At 44.1% G+C, this 20905-nt stretch overlaps 1 protein-coding gene across 2 annotated transcripts; it reads left to right on the forward strand.

Annotated features, from left to right (window-relative positions):
* Positions 1-16803: 16803 nt before the first annotated feature.
* Positions 16804-20215, forward strand: LOC140084027 (protein kinase C delta type-like). 2 transcript variants are annotated; one of them, XM_072126424.1, is made up of 2 exons: positions 16804-19121; positions 20050-20215. In XM_072126424.1, exon 1 carries the CDS (start codon positions 16944-16946, stop codon positions 18360-18362), a length of 1419 nt encoding a protein of 472 aa, XP_071982525.1. In that variant the 5' UTR covers positions 16804-16943; the 3' UTR covers positions 18363-19121; positions 20050-20215. The 2 variants fall into 2 exon arrangements, with proteins under 2 accessions (XP_071982525.1, XP_071982534.1); XM_072126433.1 differs by having other exon boundaries at positions 20054-20215.
* Positions 20216-20905: the final 690 nt, after the last annotated feature.

Genomic DNA, 20905 nt, shown 5'->3' on the forward strand with positions numbered 1-20905 from the left:
AGAGGATATGCAGCACATCATCCCCTTACCAAACGAGCTGTGTTAGGCAGAATTTTCAGGTGTTTCACCAGATACATAGTGGAACTCGGCCCATCTGTCGCCGCCATGCTGGAGACCTGAAGTTTCAATCATAGCAGCGCAATATGAATGCCCGATACTGTCGCTCTTAATCATGGAAGTCGTCTCCATGGCTGCCTCCACATGTCGTCCCCTTATCAAAAGAGCTGTGTCAGGCTCATTTTTCGGGTGTTTCACCAGATACGTTATGGAACTTGGTCACTATGTTGCCACCATGCTGTGTTATCGACTAAATATACCGTCAACCTTTTGTTCACATAGGAAATCATTTCAGCGCTTCTTGCTCACCTCCTCTCTGCCACCCATTGGTTTAAAGCCTGAGTCCATTTAGGGTATGTCGCCATGACACTCTCTAGCCTGCCGCTGCTGTCGCTGCCTCTGCATGCCGTCCCCTATAGTGTCAGGGTCAATTATTGCATGTTTTAGATGCTATCTAGCCTCATTCGGTCACTCTGTCATGGCCATGCTGTTGCCCATAATTTTGGCGTAATGGTACGATTAAGCAGCCTCAGAGGCATCCATGCATGCTGCCCCTGCTGTTTCCTGTCCATTTCCGTGAGGTGTTTGGCCAAGCTTCCCTGTGCAGAGCCTTGGTCCCCTTGAAAAATGCTCGAGTCTCCCATTGACTTCAATGGGGCTCGTTATTCGAGAAGAGCACTCGAGCATCGGGAAAAGTTTTTCTCGAATAACGAGTACCCGAGCATTTTAGTGCTCGCTCATCTCTATTACTGACACATTTTTAAAAAACATACAGAAATGCAAGTACAAGGGATGTGGCAAATAGTTAAGCTTACTAGTGTGTAACTGATGAAAACATAAATATTGTATCCCATTTTGTCATTTAATACTAATTATTATAACTAAACAGTCTCTGCAGGCTTCACTTTTACTCCCATCCACAAACCCATTTGATTGGAATAAATTACAGTAGTTTGCATGCGAACATCTTGGAATGGAGGTATAATTTTCTCTGTTGGCATCTGCATGTAATTAGGTGTGAACAGCTAAGCCGCTATCATTGGCAGATATCTCATTAATAAGCCATTACAACTTGTTGCTTAATAGCTAGCTAGTAAAGAGGAATGCCACTTGACAGTTTTTCTACTACAGTATTACTTTATATAATATTTGTTATATATTTATTTTCTATCCACATACCTCTTTATTTATCAGTCTATCTCTATCTATTTATTCAATCCAACTTAGGGGCCAGTTCACATCTGACAAAAACCTTTCAAGATATGTGTACCAGTGTGAAACTGAGATTTAATGTGTCTACAATATAGGATGGAATTTTAAAAGCAACCCTAATGTGCTGGACTTCCTTGCTCTTACTTTCAAATAATGTTCCACAGTTTTAGACCATGAGGCTATAGAGGGAATGAACATGTCCCCTCTTCTAGGAGTTGTATATTCACAATGTACTTCAATACAGTAGTACTGCAGTATATCCGACGGGAACTAAAATATAAAAATCATCTTGTGTATTGAACAGCGGGACATTAAGATCCAATGGTGCTTTTTCACTATTTTGTGACCCATAAAATTTGAAATAAAAAGTGATATAAATAGTATCAATCCAAAATGTCATCTTGTCCCGCAAAAAATCATAACTTAAACAGATTCATAGACTGAAGTATTTAAAAGTTCTGTGCGTCAGAATATGGTGATGAAAAGCTTTTCAGAAAAAAACAAACTATCAATTTGGTATCCCCATAATCATACTGACCAATAGAATTAAGGGGATGCAAAGGGGTCGTCCCAGACTTTTCAAAGGCTTCTATGTGGCCAGGAGGGGGCAGCTTAAAAAAAATAAATCTGTACTTACCTCAGCAGTCCCTCCCAGTGTCCCCGCGGAGGTAAGTACAGGTTTACGAAAAGTTTTTGAAAAGTCTCAGAGAACCCCTTTAAATGCACAAATGCAAAGCCCACTAGAAAATGGCACAACTGTGTTTTTTTGTCAATTCCGCCCCTTTGGAAACTATTTTTTTAGGCTTTTGCAGCTTCCAAGTAGATTGCAGAGAGTAGAAAGTGATGCCACTTTTAAATACAATTCCTCCAATAGATAAAAAGCCCTCATATATTGCTATACATGGAAAAATGAAGTTATGGCTTTTGGAATGCGGAAGTAAACAAGGGGAGGCTGCTGCTTGGCATTTCAAGAGTTAGGGGGCTGCTGGATATTTTATGATGGTGGGGAGGCTTGTGAACATTTGATTAGTGAGGGGAGGCTGCTGCTCAAAATGTAACTAGTGAGAGGAGACCACTGATTTCCAAAATGAGGGGAGGCTGCTGAGGTACATTTCATTAGTGAAGAGTGGACATTTTATGATGGACAGGAGTGTGAAGCATTTCTGTATGATTAATGAAAATGCCTTTATTTTATATTCTTGCTGAATATGCTGAAACTAAGATGACGCCGGACCGTGGATGAAAGTTGATCACAGTGCCCTCCTCTGCACTGAAGAATGCAAGACTGACGTTTTAGATACATGATGCCCATGTGATAATTTACTACTTCTTCATTCCTAACTAACGAAGCCCAGGTCCTGTCCCATTGGAAATTTCTATACAATCCTTTGTGATGCAAATAAAGCATCTCATATCTGCCTAGCCTTTCATAGTGTCAGGCCTCTACAGAGAGTTATCTTATACCATACTTATGTCTTATAGGACCAATGGAAATAACATATAGCCTATGGACTATATAGTCTTTCTGCTTGCGGAAGAAAACTTATATATTACAATCACAATAATATAAAGTGTTGAGAACACACCCTCGTTGGCGTAGTGATAGGATTAAACAAAAACACTTAAGAAGCTGTCTAACTAAAATGTCCACTTTTTTGTCAGTTCTATTGGACTTTCAAATCTTATGTACATTAAATTGAACCTTTGTCACCAACGTATATATTACACAAGGATGTATTTTGATTAATCCAAATATAAAATATAAGATATTTAAATTATGTATCCTTTGTACTCATGGTATCAATTTATACATTCCTTCTATAGACATCGATTAGATTTAGAATTAGATCCTGTCTGATATTCAGACCTTGCGGTTGTCGGCTACCTAAAACAACATCCAATAGCTTTCTCTACTGAGCAGTCTCTTCTTAATGTCCCCTCCTCTTGCTTGCTTAAGGACCCTTTCTATTCCTTTCCATCCGAATCCTATATCACTTTTAGTATGTATTTCTCTGAAATGATGAGACGCCGCTGAGATGTTGACAGAGTTGTTTGAGATATCTGATAGGTGCCTATGGATCCTAACTAGAGATGAGCGAACATGCTCGTCCGAGCTTGATGCTCGGTCGAGCATTAGGGTACTCGAAACTGCTCGTTGCTCGGACGAATACTTCGCCCGCTCGAGAAAATGGCAGCTCCCGCCGTTTTGCTTTTTGGCGGCCAGAAACAGAGCCAATCACAAGCCAGGAGACTCTGCACTCCACCCAGCATGACGTGGTACCCTTACACGTCGATAGCAGTGGTTGGCTGGCCAGATCAGGTGACCCTGGGATAGACTAGCCGCTGCCCGCGCTGCTCGGATCATTCTGTGTCTGGATGCCGCTAGGGAGAGAGCTGCTGCTGGTCAGGGAAAGCGTTAGGGTGTTCTATTAGCTTACTGTTAGGCAGGAGTGATTCTCAAAGAACCCAACAGCCCTTCTTAGGGCTACAATAACGTTCTACTTTTTTTATTTTAATTTGCATCTAGTACCATTTTGTGAGGAATTAGCAGGGGGACTTGCTACCGTTGTGTTTAGCTCTTAGTGGCACACATATCCATAGCAAAGACCGAAGTGGGAAAATTTAGTAGGGGTTGGATTTCAATTAGGCACTAACTCAGTGTCATCTCATCTGGCATAGTAGTGTGCTTTGATACTTGGCTAGAAAATAGCCATAGGAGAATACAAAGAGCTTACTTACGCATACAGTAGCGTTCTATATATTTGATTTCTGGTTGATCTGCTGGTGGCTGTACTTTCTGCAGTGCATGTACTAGCCAATTCTGAGCAATTTGTAGTGAGACTTGCGACCGCTGTGTTCTGCGCTTAGTGACGCACATATCCATAGCAAAGACCGAAGTGGGAAAATTTAGTAGGGGTTGGATTTCAATTAGGCACTAACTCAGTGTCATCTCATCTGGCATAGTAGTGTGCTTTGATACTTGGCTAGAAAATAGCCATAGGAGAATACAAAGAGCTTACTTACGCATACAGTAGCGTTCTATATATTTGATTTCTGGTTGATCTGCTGGTGGCTGTACTTTCTGCAGTGCATGTACTAGCCAATTCTGAGCAATTTGTAGTGAGACTTGCGACCGCTGTGTTCTGCGCTTAGTGACGCACATATCCATAGCAAAGACCGAAGTGGGAAAATTTAGTAGGGGTTGGATTTCAATTAGGCACTAACTCAGTGTCATCTCATCTGGCATAGTAGTGTGCTTTGATACTTGGCTAGAAAATAGCCATAGGAGAATACAAAGAGCTTACTTACGCATACAGTAGCGTTCTATATATTTGATTTCTGGTTGATCTGCTGGTGGCTGTACTTTCTGCAGTGCATGTACTAGCCAATTCTGAGCAATTTGTAGTGAGACTTGCGACCGCTGTGTTCTGCGCTTAGTGACGCACATATCCATAGCAAAGACCGAAGTGGGAAAATTTAGTAGGGGTTGGATTTCAATTAGGCACTAACTCAGTGTCATCTCATCTGGCATAGTAGTGTGCTTTGATACTTGGCTAGAAAATAGCCATAGGAGAATACAAAGAGCTTACTTACGCATACAGTAGCGTTCTATATATTTGATTTCTGGTTGATCTGCTGGTGGCTGTACTTTCTGCAGTGCATGTACTAGCCAATTCTGAGCAATTTGTAGTGAGACTTGCGACCGCTGTGTTCTGCGCTTAGTGACGCACATATCCATAGCAAAGACCGAAGTGGGAAAATTTAGTAGGGGTTGGATTTCAATTAGGCACTAACTCAGTGTCATCTCATCTGGCATAGTAGTGTGCTTTGATACTTGGCTAGAAAATAGCCATAGGAGAATACAAAGAGCTTACTTACGCATACAGTAGCGTTCTATATATTTGATTTCTGGTTGATCTGCTGGTGGCTGTACTTTCTGCAGTGCATGTACTAGCCAATTCTGAGCAATTTGTAGTGAGACTTGCGACCGCTGTGTTCTGCGCTTAGTGACGCACATATCCATAGCAAAGACCGAAGTGGGAAAATTTAGTAGGGGTTGGATTTCAATTAGGCACTAACTCAGTGTCATCTCATCTGGCATAGTAGTGTGCTTTGATACTTGGCTAGAAAATAGCCATAGCAATAGGATAGCATTGTTTGGTTTTAAAAACTCAAAAAAAAACAAAAAACACAAAAAAAAAAAAAAAACACAAAAAAAAAAAAAAAAAGTAAAAAAAAAAATAAAGTTATAACTCTCATTTTAAAAATGTTTAACCCGAGGGCTAGGGGTAGAGGACGAGGGCGGGGACGTGGGCGTCCAACTACTGCAGGGGTCAGAGGCCGTGGTCCTGGGCGGGGTGAGACACCACCTGCTGATGAGGGAGCAGGGGAACGCCGCAGAGCTACACTCCCTAGGTTCATGTCTGAAGTTACTGGGACTCGTGGTAGAGCACTGTTGAGGCCAGAACAGTGCGAACAGGTGATGTCGTGGATTGCTGACAATGCTTCGAGCAATTTGTCCACCACCAGTCAGTCTTCCACGCAGTCCACCCATGTCACCGAAATCGCCACTCCTCCAGCTCCTGCACCTCAGCCTCCTCCCCCCCAGTCTGCCCCCTCCCAGGAAAATTTGGCATTTGAACCGGCATACTCTGAGGAACTGTTTTCTGGACCCTTCCCACAGTCACAAACCACTTGTCCGGTTGCTGCTGAGCAATTTTCCGATGCCCAGGTTTTCCAACAGTCACAGTCTGTGGGTGATGATGACCTTCTTGACGTAGTGGAAGTGTGTAAAGAGGTGTCCGACGATGAGGAGACACGGTTGTCAGACAGTGGGGAAGTTGTTGTCAGGGCAGGAAGTCCGAGGGGGGAGCAGACTGAGGGATCGGAGGATGATGAGGTGACAGACCCAAGCTGGGTTGAGAGGCCGGGTGAACACAGTGCTTCTGAGACGGAGGAGAGTCCTCGACCAGAACAGGTTGGAAGAGGCAGTGGTGGGGCCAGACGGAGAGGCAGGGCCAGAGCTGGTGCATCAGCGCCAAATGTGTCAACTAGTGAAGCTCCCGTGGCGAGGGCTCCTGCGGCGAGGGCTAGATCTTCAGAAGTCTGGAGGTTCTTTAAGGAAACACCGGATGACCGACGGACTGTGGTGTGCAACATTTGCCAAACCAGGCTCAGCAGGGGTTCCACCACTACTAGCTTAACTACCACCAGTATGCGCAGGCATATGAATGCTAAACACCCCACTCAGTGGCAACAAGCCCGTTCACCTCCGGCCGTGCACACCACTGCTCCTTCCCCTGTGTCAGCTGCTAGTCAGCCCCCTGCCCAGGACCCTGCCACAAAAACCCCATCGTCGCCTCCACGATCCTCCACAGCATCCACCAGCGTTCAGCTCTCCATACCCCAGACGCTGGAGCGGAAACGCAAATATAGTGCAACCCACCCGCACGCCCAAGCCCTTAATGTGCACATCTCCAGATTGCTTAGCCTGGAGATGCTGCCCTATAGGCTAGTAGAGACCGAGGCCTTTCGCAACCTCATGGCGGCGGCCGCCCCTCGGTATTCGGTCCCCAGCCGCCACTACTTTTCCCGATGTGCCGTCCCAGCCCTGCACCAGCACGTGTCAGACAACATCATCCGTGCCCTGACCAACGCCGTTTCTGACAAGGTCCACCTGACCACGGACACGTGGACGAGTGCTGCCGGGCAGGGCCACTATATATCGCTGACGGCACATTGGGTTAACTTGGTGGAGGCTGGGACCGAGTCTGACACTGGGGCTGCTCATATACTGCCGACGCCGAGGATTGCGGGGCCTACCTCGGTCCAGGTGTTTCAGGCCTACTATGCCTCCTCCTCCTCCCACCCCTCCTCCACCTCCTCCTCCGAACTACCATCCGTGGGCACGGCGCCATCAGTCGGTAGCTCTAGGCACAGCAGCAGTGCCGTCGCTAAGCGACAGCAGGCGGTGCTCAAACTGCTGAGCCTAGGCGACAAAAGGCACACCGCCCAAGAGCTATTACAGGGCATCACGGCGCAGACTGATCTGTGGCTGGCACCGCTGAACCTCAAGCCGGGAATGGTTGTGTGTGACAACGGCCGTAACCTGGTGGCGGCTCTGCAACTCGGCAGACTGACACATGTGCCATGCCTGGCCCATGTGTTAAATCTGATAGTTCAGCGTTTCCTCAAGACATACCCCAATCTGTCTGATTTGCTCACGAAGGTGCGCCGCATCTGTGCGCATTTCAGGAAGTCCAGCCCAGATGCTGCCACTCTCAGGGCAGCGCAGCGCCGCCTCCAACTGCCCGCTCACCGGATGTTGTGCGACGTGCCCACGAGGTGGAATTCAACACTGACCATGTTATCCAGAGTTTACCAGCAGCGCAGAGCGATTGTAGACTGCCAGATGTCAACTTCCACCAGAACTGGTAGTCAGGTCAGTCAGCTTCCTCAAGTCTACAATGAGGAGTGGACGTGGATGTCTGATATCTGTCAGGTGCTGAGTAACTTTGAGGAGTCAACACAGATGGTCAGTGGCGATGCCGCCATCATCAGCCTCACCATCCCGCTGCTTGGCCTGTTGAAAAACTCTCTGGTCAGCATGAAGTCGGAAGCTTTGCGCTCGTCACAAGAGACAGGGGAAGAATATTCCCTTGTTGATAGCCAAAGCACCCTCAGGTCTGTTTCTCAGCGCATATCGGAGGAGGTGGAGGTGGAGGAGGATGAGGAGGAAGAGGAGGAGAATGTTGGTGAGACACAAGAGGGGACCATTGTTGAGTCCTTTACTGTTCAGCGTGTATGGGCAGAAGAAGAGGAGTTGGAGGAGTTGGAGGAGGAGGAAATGGACAGTCAGGCCAGTGAGGGGAGTGAATTCTTACGCGTTGGTACTCTGGCGCATATGGCAGATTTCATGCTAGGCTGCCTATCCCGTGACCCTCGCGTTCAAAGAATTTATTCCAGCACCGATTACTGGGTGTTCACTCTCCTGGACCCACGGTACAAGCAAAATCTTTCCACTCTCATCCCTGCAGAGGAAAGGAGTGTGAGAATGCATGAATACCAGCAGGCCCTGGTGCACAAGCTGAAACAGTATTTCCCTTCTGACAGCGCTAGCGGCAGAGTGCGTAGTTCTGCGGGACAAGTAGCGAGGGAGAGTAGGCGAGCAGGCAGCTTGTCCAGCACTGGCAAGGGTACGCTTTACAAGGCTTTTGCCAGCTTTATGTCACCCCAGCAAGACACTGTCACCTGTCCCCAGTCTCGGCAGAGTAGGGCTGATCTTTACAGAAAGATGGTGAGGGAGTACGTAGCTGACCATACCATCGTCCTAAATGATCACACAGCTCCCTACAACTACTGGGTTTCAAAGCTGGACATGTGGCACGAACTGGCGCTGTACGCCTTGGAGGTTCTTGCCTGCCCTGCCGCTAGCGTCTTGTCCGAGCGGGTTTTCAGTGCAGCTGGTGGCATCATCACCGATAAGCGTACACGCCTGTCGACTGACAGCGCTGACAGGCTGACGCTTATTAAAATGAATAAAGGCTGGATTTCTCAGAATTTCCAATCTCCACCAGGTGAAGGAAGCTCAACCTGAATAATTGATCCACTCCTCCTCCTCCTCATTTTCCTCCTTCTCCTCCTCTTTGTACAGTAAAGCAGAGGAAAATGGCTATTTTTTGACAGGGCCCACTGGCTCTTGCTATAGTACTTCATGCATTTAATTTTTCTGGAGGGCCACCTACCCGGTCCTCTGTTTGAAACAATTTTTGTGAGTGCCACATACAGGCACTCAATCTATTCCATTTTACTGCAGGGCCACCTACCTGCTCCTCTGGTTTGAAACATTTTTGGGACTGCCACATACAGGCACTCAATCTATTCCATTTTACTGGAGGGCCACCTACCTGCTCCTCTGGTTTGAAAAATTTTTGGGACTGCCACATACAGGCACTCAATCTATTCCATTTTACTGCAGGGCCACCTACCTGCTCCTCTGGTTTGAAACATTTTTGGGACTGCCACATACAGGCACTCAATCTATTCCATTTTACTGCAGGGCCACCTACCTGCTCCTCTGGTTTGAAACATTTTTGGGACTGCCACATACAGGCACTCAATCTATTCCATTTTACTGGAGGGCCACCTACCTGCTCCTCTGGTTTGAAAAATTTTTGGGACTGCCACATACAGGCACTCAATCTATTCCATTTTACTGCAGGGCCACCTACCTGCTCCTCTGGTTTGAAACATTTTTGGGACTGCCACATACAGGCACTCAATCTATTCCATTTTACTGGAGGGCCACCTACCTGCTCCTCTGGTTTGAAAAATGTTTGGGACTGCCACATACAGGCACTATCCAAATTAAATTGTCTCCATAGCAGCCTCCACACGTTGTCTCCATTGCTACCTCCAAAAGTCGTCCATATAGCTGCCTCCATACATCGTCCCTTTATCAAACGAGGTGTGTCAGGCAGAAATTTGGGTTGTTTTCATGGATTCCACATCAAAGTTGTTAACTTTGTCGCCACCCTGCTGTGTTATCCACAAAATATACTGGCAAACTTTTACCATTTAGGGATATTATTTCAGCGCTTCTTGCGCATCTGTTTACATTCCCCTCACCCGGCATATCCTAAACTTATAAGAACGCTACTACACTTGATCTTATACAAAAGGTTCTTAGAAGTGCTGTTTGGGGAGTAGCCTAGAGACAGGGGCTTGAATTGGCGAAAGCTCGCCTGGCAGCGGAGCGCCAGCTCCATGCGCATCATGCGCTTCTTGCGCATCTGTTTACATTCCCCTCACCCGGCATATCCTAAACTTATAAGAACGCTACTACACTTGATCTTATACAAAAGGTTCTTAGAAGTGCTGTTTGGGGAGTAGCCTAGAGACAGGGGCTTGAATTGGCGAAAGCTCGCCTGGCAGCGGAGCGCCAGCTCCATGCGCATCATGCGCTTCTTGCGCATCTGTTTACATTCCCCTCACCCGCCATATCCCAAACTTATAAGAACGCTACTACACTTAACTTGGTGCAGGCTGGGACCGAGTCTGACCCTGGGGCTGGTCATATACTGCCGACGCAGAGAATTGCGGGGCCTACCTCGGTCCAGGTCTCAAAGGCCTACTATACCTCCTCCCACCCCTCCTCCACCTCCTCCTCCTCCGAATTACCATCCGTGGGCATGGCGCCATCAGTCGGTAGCTCTAGGCACAGCAGCAGTGCCGTCGCTAAGCAACAGCAGGCGGTGCTGAAACTGCTGAGCCTAGGCGATAAAAGGCACACCGCCCAAGAGCTATTACAGGGCATTCCACATCAAAGTTGTTAACTTTGTCGCCACCCTGCTGTGTAATCCACAAAATATACTTGCAAACTTTTACCATTTAGGGATATTATTTCAGCGCTTCTTGCGCATCTGTTTACATTCCCCTCACCCGCCATATCCTAAACTTATAAGAACGCTACTACACTTGATCTTATACAAAAGGTTCTTAGAAGTGCTGTTTGGGGAGTAGCCTAGAGACAGGGGCTTGGATTGGCAAAAGCTCGCCTGGCTGCAGAGCGCCAGCTCCATCCCAAGATCCAACTAACATAGTTGCAGCACCTTTAATCTACTACTAGTTCACTGCCTCCATAATAATAATAATAATAATCTTTATTTATATAGCGCCATCATATTCCGTAGCGCTTTACAAATCATAGGAAACAAATACAAATGTATTGTAACAGAGCACAACATTTGTATGGAACAACAGGAGTGAGGTCCCTGCTCGCCAGAGCTTACGGTTTATGAAGATGATGGGGTAACACGAGGTAAAAGAATATTTAACGGTCAAGCCATTCTTCTTAGGGAATAGAACAAAATATAATAAATGGAATTGCTGTCGCTTGAACCACTCAGCCGTCATCTTATATACCAGGTCCAGGGTGAATGGGACTGCAGAGAAGTCTGGTGCCTGTTGGTTGCTGGATAACAGATGGGAGGACGACACAGGACGGGTTAGTAGAAGAGTTAAAACTTCATGCAGTTAATGAGTGTTATAGGCTTGCCTAAAGAAATGGGTTTTAAGAGCACGTTTGAAACTTTGGAGGTTAGGTATTAGTCTGATAGTCCAGGGCAGAGCATTCCATAGAATTGGTGCAGCTCTAGAGAAGTCTTGGAGACGCGAGTGGGAGGTCCGCACTAGGGTAGAGGTTAATCTAAGATCACTGGCGGATCTAAGAGCACGGGTTGGGCGATAGACTGAGATAAGAGAGGAGAGGTAGGGGGGTGCAGCATTATACAGAGCTTTATGGATGAGGGTTATTATTATTTTAAACTGTATTCGAAAGGAGACTGGCAGCCAGTGCAGCGACTGGCATGAACTGTAAGCATACATGGTCCCCTTATCAAACGAGCTGTGTCAGGCAGAATTTTGGGTTGTTTTCATGGCTTCCATGTTAACTTTGTCGCCACCCTGCTGTGTAATCCACAAAATATACTGGCAAACTTTTATCATGTACCGATATTATTTGAGCGCTTCTTGCTCACCTCCTTTGGTTCCTCTCTGACACCCATTGGTTTGAAGCCTGAGTCCAATTAGGGTATGTCGCCATGCCACTCTCTAGCCTGCTGCCGCTGCCTCTGCCTCTGCATGCCGTCCCCTATAGTGTCAGGGTCAATTATTGGATGTTTTACATGCTATCTAGCTTCATTCTGTCACTCTGTCATGGCCATGCTGTTGCCCATAATTTCGGCATAATGGTGCGATTAAGCAGCCTCAGAGGCATCTATGCATGCTTCCCCTGCTGTTTCCTGTCCATTTCCGTGGTGTTTCCATCCTTTTCTGAGGTTCCCAGGTGTTTGGCCAAGCTTCCCTGTGCAGAGCCTTGGTCCCCTTGAAAAATGCTCGAGTCTCCCATTGACTTCAATGGGGTTCGTTATTCGAGACGAGCACTCGAGCATCGGGAAAAGTTCGTCTCGAATAACGAGTACCCGAGCATTTTAGTGTTCGCTCATCTCTAATCCTAACCTTTAGGTGTCCAGACGTGTGACATACTGTTTGTTGCAAATGGTGCACTCTACAATGTAAATGCTATTATTTGTTTTACAGTTAACATAATCTTTAATGTCATATGTTATATATCTGAGTGGTGGAAGATACAAATGTTTTTCCTATCATAATATGTTCACATGCAATGCACTTGGAATGTCCACATTTGTAACATCCTGGATAATTTAACCAGGTAGGCTGCACTGGAGATTTATCACTGAGAAACAACGACAGAGAAAGTTCTGAACTCAAAGTGGGGGCTTTTTAAGAAGCCACTCTGACTCCTTTAGATAGAATTGGCTCTAACGACTGGTCTTGTTGCAATATAGAAATAATGGGGCACATTTACTTACCCGTCCCGTTGCAATCCCCATTCCGGAATGTCCGACAAGGATTCAGAGCTGCCACGATTTACTAAGATCGTGCGTCCAATTTCCTGCATGTGTCGCTTCCCACTGAGGTCCGCCGGAGTTCACCTTCTTCTTCCCAGTGTATGTGAGTATGTGACTCAGTTGGGTTGTCCAACGGACACGCCCCCTGATTTGTGTCGCATGAAATCCGGCGCCGATGCGCCACAATCCGAACGCGTGCGCCAAAAACCCAGGGTAATTCATTGCAAATCAGTAATAGTTGGGAAACCCGACAGAATCGCGGTCCACGGACCCTTAGTAAATGTGCCCCAATGTGTTTAATTATGTTACTAATTTGCCCAAATTGTTTACTATAAGCAGTAGAGAAAATTATTTTCAATGTTGGATACTTTTTTATGTTCATAATGTAATGGAGAGTGTTGTATTTCATTTCTGATCCTCTCTTCTGCTATATTCATATCTTATATTTTATATTTTTGAGCCTGCTTGTCAGTTGATTTTTATGTGTCTTGAAGTCCTGTCCTTTGGTACAGTTACGTCTTAACCTAATAATTTCCCCATAGGGGATATTACCTATTACATGGGCTGGGTGACATGACGTCGCCAACAGAGCTGAATTCCCCGCTAATTCTTTTCTGTATGGAACTGTGGTGATTCCATCTGGACTACCTATATGGACCACATCTAAAAAGGGGATACTTCCCCATACTGGTAGGTAAATTTAAGATTCATGTTATTCTGATTGAGATATGAGGCAAAAGATGTGAACCCCTCGTCGCCCCCCCCCTTCCAAATCCACACCAGGTCATCGATATACCTGCCCATCCAGGCAATCGACTCCCAGTGTGGATTCCGAGGGGAGAGGACAAAAAGCTCCTTCCATTGTGTCATGAAAATATTTGCAAGGGAGGGGGAAAATTTTGCCGCCATGGGCGCCCCCTCCACTTGCAAATAAAAACAGTTGTCAAACATAAAAAAATATATATATTTTTCAGCAGGAACTCAGTGGCCATAAGGTGAAATTCATTAAGTTGATCACTGAATGTGCTGTATTTTTGTTGATGCCTGCTCAAATAATGTGAGCCTGGTTCATAAGGTATAGAGGAGTAAAGAGCTGTTATGTCACTAGTGGCCCATCCATAACCCTCTTTCCACTCAATGTTACCAATTTTTTGTAATAAATGTTTTATATCTTGTAAAAATGTTGCTGTCTATAGAACAAAGGAATGTATAAATTGATACCACGAGTACAAAGGATACATAATCTATATATCTTATATTTTATATTTGGATTAATCAAAAGACATCCTTGTGTAATGTATGTGTTGGTGACTAAGGTTCAATTTAATTTACATAAGATTTTAAAGTCCAATAGAACTGACACACAGTGGACATTGTAGTTAGACAGCGTCTTAAGTGTTTTTTTTTAATGCTATCACCATGCCAACGAGGGTGTGTTCTCAATGCTAAATATTATTGTAATTCTTATATACGAGTTATCTTCCGCGAGCAGAAAGACTATAGGCTATATGCTATTTCCATTGGTCCTATATAACATACTGTTTGTATACGTACCAAATTACGGTTGTAAGATTTTCCCATTACCTCAGTCACATGATCTGGTGGGAGGTTCCTCCGCCATGTGACTCAGGGCGGGATATTTTAAATAGTGTAGACTATGAATAAGGTGAAACAGCTGAAACGCTTAGATCCGTGTGTTGTTCTCTTTGGGTACCTGTTCAACTTTTAATTTTCTACCATTCAATAAAGAAGATTTTATAAGCCACGCTTTCTGAATCTGCAGATAAGTGCCGAAATAGATTCTGTTTCTTGTCCAGTGATGGACATGGATCTCCGAGCACCTGCACACAACTGAAGGCATAGTGGCAAGACGGGTGAGCTGAATCCACATGCGCAATTTTGTTTTTAAATACTTAAGTCTTGGTGTGATTTTTTTGAGCTCACTCAAGCTCAGTGGATTATATTAAACAGTAAACAGGGTCAGAACCTGTCAGGAGTCTGCTGGACATTTCATTAATGAGGGGAGGATGCTGCTGAACAGTATATATATATATATATATATATATATATATATATATATATATGGTATATGAGTATGGTGCTGTGTGTATATGTCTGTGTAGCATATTTGTGTATTCTTCAGTATGTGCAAGATCAGCGAGAAATTAGGTATTTGGGTCCTGATCCAAAGTTTTCCCTGGGGCCTACTGGAGCCTTGTTATACCACTGTCCAGCAAACCCTAATTTTTATCTGCTATATGTTAACCCCTTAACGCACCATGACATTGAGGAATGCCATGGTGAGCTGGTATTTAGCGCACCATGACGTTCTGCAATGTCATGGAGATCACACAAGCTCAGAAGCAGAGCCTGTGCGAACAGTGCAGGAGACCTGCTGTGACATCCGAGCCTATACACAAACAGCCTTGGATGTGATAGTCAAAATCTCAGCTTTTTAAACCTTTAGTTGCCACGGTAAAACATGACAGCAGCACCTAAAGGAGTCAACCACCTCTCCACCCAACGATTCGCACCCCCATGCTGGGTACCGAATGTGCCGATTGTGTCCACGGCAACTATTCATGTGCATAGGCTGACTGGTATGATCAAATGATCACTTGTTCAAGTCCCAGAGGGGGACAAAAAAAGTTACATACAGTTATGTCATGGTGTTCGCCTGGGCTCAGAAGCTCGGCAGAATGTGAGAGCCAAATTCATGCAGTAACAGATGGGATCATAACTATAGCGATCCTAGCTGGTTAACCCTGTTATGCCCATTAACACATGGTGATGCAAAAACAAGTAACACATGGTGATGCAAAAACAAGTGAATTTCTCACAAACAGTTCATTCAACAAAATAATAAAAACGTTACACCACTTAGTAGACAGCAATGCAAAATCAAGGGATTTTTCTCTCCAAATGAGATATTCTGTAGTCAAACATAAGAAAGCTATACAAATGAGATATAAGCGTACTGACCCAAGTAACATGTTATCTCTGCTAATCAATAACAGAAAAGTGTGTAAAACACAAAAAAAGTAAAGATCAATTACAGAAAACCAAATAAAGTTGAACAATGGGCTATTGTGCCCCCCAAAGACAGTGTTGCAATCCCTGAGGGTTCTAGTTTTTAAATGGGTCTACTCTTTAAAAGTTTTTACTGCCCTACTATCTTAGGGGTTCAGGAAATGAAACACAGCAAAATCCATCAATAGAAGCTCCTTCCCTTCTGAGCCGCATTATGCACCTGGAGATCTGCTGCCTGTTCACTCAATACCAAGCACTGAGCTGGACATGTTTAAGCAGGTATTGCTTGGTATCACAATTAAGCCTTATTCACTTTTTAGATGCAAATTTCACATTAACCCCTTTGCAAAAAAGGACCACTCTTCAAACTCTTATGATTTTTTGAAACCTATTTGCAACAACCCCATTAAAGAATTTGTTTCTGTACTATCGATTTAATAGTTCATAGTCCTTAAAGGAAATCTACCATCAAGATCAAGCAGGATAAACCAGGGACACTTACTCATAGACCCAGGACTGTGGTAATCTTCTTATATTTGTTATCTATGGCCTTTATCCTTCTACAATCAATCTAAAATTATACTTATCAGCCATAAGGGCTCTGGGGCGCATTACAATAGCCCCTCCATGTTCTGGCTTCACAGGCGGTTACACTTTCTCCCCCTTCCCCCCTGCTCTCTGACTGTTTCCCCTCCCTCTCCCTGTTGTAATCTGATAGCAGTACAGGGAGTTCAGCACACAGTTGGAGTGGGCTCCTTGGACACTATAAAAGCCTGTGAAGCTGCAGTGTAAAGGGTCAATGGCTATGACCCCTATAGCCCTTTTGGTGCATTAGTAAGGAAGGAGGCCATAGATAATAAATATAAGACAATAACCACAGTAACAGTGCATTGATTTATGAGCAAGTGCCCCTTGTTTATTATGCTTGATTTTAATGGTTGATTTTGAGTATTTTAACTTGAGCTTTGCAACTATGGAAAATATTTGCATACCATATTCTACTGACATCACAAGTGTGATGTCACTAGAGATGCATAGTGACATCACATTCCACAGAGTTCTATACCCCATTGCTGAGGCCCCAGAATCTTAGTTGTAGTTTGTTTTAACTATAGCATAGAGTGCGGATTTTGTCTTTTGACTTTATAGTGAGAGAGAGAAATTATTTTCATTTTTTTGGATAACTGCCCTGTTGTGGTGTTTTAACACAACATGGGCAACAGAAAGAGAAAAAAGAAATGGGATTCAACAATAAACAAAAAGAAAGGTGGAAAGAAGATGGTTCTCGGTGAAGGGGACACCACAACTGAAAAGAAGAATCCTCCCCCAGAGATAAGAATGGATGCAAAGAAATCTGATAAAACACATCCCTCCAGAATTAAGGTAAAAGAGGATATTACATTCTTAGGAACAGTACAAAAGAGATGGGACAGACTTGTTGGCTATGTTACAAAACAAGCTGACAACATAATAAATAAAATCCATATTAGAAAGAGACATAGACATACTGTGAGTGATAGCAAAATCATAGTAGGCACAAAAGAAGAGGGGGATGAAGAAAATGTGAGGAAGAGGAAACAGGAAGAACCAGCCCCTTCACGTGATGATGTGTCAGATGATTGCAGTGGTCCTAGTAACAAACACCGTAAGACTACTGTGCCACTTACATTGGATAAGTTCATCCTCCTTAGCGTCCTGGGAGAAGGAAGTTATGGCAAAGTCTTATTGGCCACTGATGTGATCCGTAATGAAAATGTGGCCCTTAAAATGGTTAAGAAGAGATGTATCATAGAATTTCCTGAATCCTTAGTAGAACAACAAATACTTAGGATCACTCACAAAAACAACTTCCTAATCCACGGGTATGGTGCGTTCCACACTGAGAATTATGCATACTTTGTGACCGAACTGGCTCATGGAGGGGATTTGTGCCATTATGTATGGAAGAACCATCTCCACATGGACACAATAAGATTCATAACAGCTGAAATCATCTGTGGCTTGAAATTCCTGCACGCAAATGGAATTGTACACCGTGACATGAAACTTGACAATGTTCTACTGACTGGAGATGGCCATGCAAAGATAACAGATTTTGGACTAGCTCTTTGTGGTGTCTATGAAAGAGTTAATGCTAGAGATTACCCAGGAACACCTGGGTATGGTGCTCCTGAGATGATACTTGGCCACTCATACAATGCAGGAGTAGATTGGTTCGCCTTAGGTGTTATTCTGTATAACATGATATTCCGATGTAAAGCATTCCCAGGAGAAAACTGTGAAGATATTGAAAGGAAAGTTCTTCACAGTGAACCATCATACGGAAACCTTACTGACCATGTAACTCTGGATATTCTAGCAAGACTCCTATTTAAAGACCAGTCTATTCGGCTGGGGGTAAATGGGGACATCAAAAATCACCCCTTCTTTTCCAGTATGAACTGGACAGACATTGAAACAGGAAAAGCAGCATCTCCAGTTGTAATCAGGAAACCCATAGATGTCTTCATGAGCCAGCATCTGCTTCCACCATGCAGTGAAGATGTTAAAAAGCCAATTCCCTCTAAACAACAGGGTATTTTTGCAGATTTTCAATTTGTGTGTCCAGCATGGAGTACAACCTACCACTAAGTACGCAAGCAGGAGATACCTACTAGGAGAATGGCAAACCACTCCATACAGAAGACCACCAACTAGAATTCCATACCATCAATTTCTGCTTCCAGTCTTCTTATTGCTGATATCATCCTGTTCCATGTCATCACTAACCTTCTCCTTTTAAGGCATCCAAAGGCTTTTGAAAATTGTTCCTCTGTGTGCGTTTTACTTGGCATAAGTTGACGACCATCCTTCTCTCATATGCTATATAACAGTCCACCGAGCTAAGCTATATGGCACAATATGGACTGAGCTCAACATAAAGAATCCCATCTATATGATTCTCTATAGGCTGTTTAGGCCTGGTGGTAATTATCTGCCACACATCGCATATGTGTAATTGCACACTGAATAAAACCGGCACTGCCATTCACATTGCCTATCCAAGGTACCTGGAAAACCTTTTAAGTATGTCTCAAGTTTGTCATCAGCATTACATGGTAGTGCACTGAATCTAAATACAGTACTTCAACTTTTGAATTACTGTGGCTAATACACACAACCCTCCCAGATATTATAGGAGCTCTTGAGCCCAACCTCGTTTTTTCCTCATTGGTTACTCTGTGTAAATTACCTAAGACAAAAGACGATCACCCCAGCAAATTTAGAGTCAAGTATATAGAGAATTTATACAATGTACCACAATTCTACCTTCCTTGACTGTGCTGCTGAAGAGTCACCAGTGAATGCTTTAACTCTACCATCAACCTAAACATTTCAGGAATATTGGAGGTAAGCAGTGTAAGATAATAACAAAAATATTATTCATGCACTTTATGTCACTTCTCTTTTTTCATAGTAACACATCCCCTTATGCTTGTTTTCTTGTAAAGGTTATCCAATACTTGAATAGAGTGCTAAATATTGTCCACTGTGCTTGCTTGTTACCTTAGCATCCTAGAAAAGTAAATAATAACCTACCTGCCGGTGCTTGTAGTTTAGTGGGGTAAAAGCTGGTAACAGTTAATGCATAACAGGGAATACACACAAGACTAGATGCCTAACTAATATTTTGGGAAATAAAATATGAAAAAATCTTTTCCAGGAGGAGAAATTAAACATTGCCTCTTGATTCTTGTAATGCAGCCCCTTAACATTAAACATGACTTTCAGGAAGCCTAATGGCATGATGCAAGATAATACCGTGCCAATATATATTCAATAAGACCTCTAACTGGGGACAGCACTGTTTTAATGCATCTCATCAGTACATTGCAGGGAACTGATTTGGCTAAGTGAGAGTCTACACCAGGGAGGACATGGCCCATTTTACCTGTTCTTACACACCTCTACACTAACATTTACAAAGCCGTATGCCCGCCCATCCACAGCCTGGTGGGCCTACCGCTGTGCGCTGGAGAGGAGGAGGAGGTGACCCCTCCTCCCTCCATAGAGAAAAGCAGCGCACGGCCGCACACACGGGGAAAGATAGAGCATGCTCTATATTTTCCCCCTGTACGTGCGGAACGGTGCCACCGGACCACCATTGCCCTCTATGGGGATGTATATGCGACCGCAAATTTGCGGCCACGTATACATCCCCACAGACGGCTGTATGAATGTACCCTAAATTAGAAGGATAGGACTACTGTTTACAATGTGATCGCAGCATAATAAAGTATGGTTTACTTATATTAACATCTCTTTACTTGTTTGTCAGAAAGAAGTATAACATCATCTGAATGCAGAGTCTGAAATATTTTCCGGGACTGTGAAGAAACTATCTTTGGACCACAATCACATTTACTATGTTTCAAGATACACAAAACATTGCTATGTCCCCCAGACATTTGCTTTTAGTAAAAATGTACTTTGTTACTGTTGAATTGGCTGTGAGTTCTTTATTTGTATTTTAACATTTTAATGCCACTTTCTGTTTTTGTGTTCGTGTTTTTCACTCCCCACCTATCTAAAGTCATAATACAGAGGTATATGAGGCTTCTTGTGGCAATTTCTTGCAATGCAATGGGAGACTGGAATACAATTCCAATATAGCTGACCTATAAAAAAGGGGAATTTATAAAAATCTGGCCTAGAGGTGCCATCAAAAGCCACACAACCAGTAATTGTGACTTTTTTCATGGTTTGTACACAAGTATGACACATTGTCAAGAACGAGAGAAAGGTGATGTCCTACCCACAGGTAACTGTACCTGCCTAATTGCATAAAGCTGTGTTAATCTGCAGGCAACGGGCCTAAACGTTCAATAGCAGATTCTGGTACTGGAATAGTCATGGAGAGTGGTCATCAGGAATAATTCACCAGCCTGGTAGTAGATACAGGCACGGATAGTTGAGCTGGAGCTGTGCCCAAACTGTGAAGCTGCAGATATGGATTAGAGTCTCCTGACTCTGGTCCTTCGATTGGATTTGGTGTCAGTACTGAAGGTGTACTGAACACTGTCTCTCTCTTCACTCAGTTCATGTGCTGCGAGACTTTTGCGCTCTAAAGACAGACTCTCTGCTCTGTGGAAAGATCATGAGGTCTGGACAGACCAGCTAAGACTGGACTATCA

Source organism: Engystomops pustulosus, chromosome 1 (assembly GCF_040894005.1).
Source record: "Engystomops pustulosus chromosome 1, aEngPut4.maternal, whole genome shotgun sequence".
NCBI classification, from domain to species: Eukaryota; Metazoa; Chordata; class Amphibia; order Anura; family Leptodactylidae; genus Engystomops; species Engystomops pustulosus.

Excerpts from the sequence above, each read along its gene's own strand:
- LOC140084027 (XM_072126424.1), top strand. The coding sequence starts at position 16,944 with ATGGGCAACAGAAAGAGAAAAAAGAAATGGGATTCAACAATAAACAAA.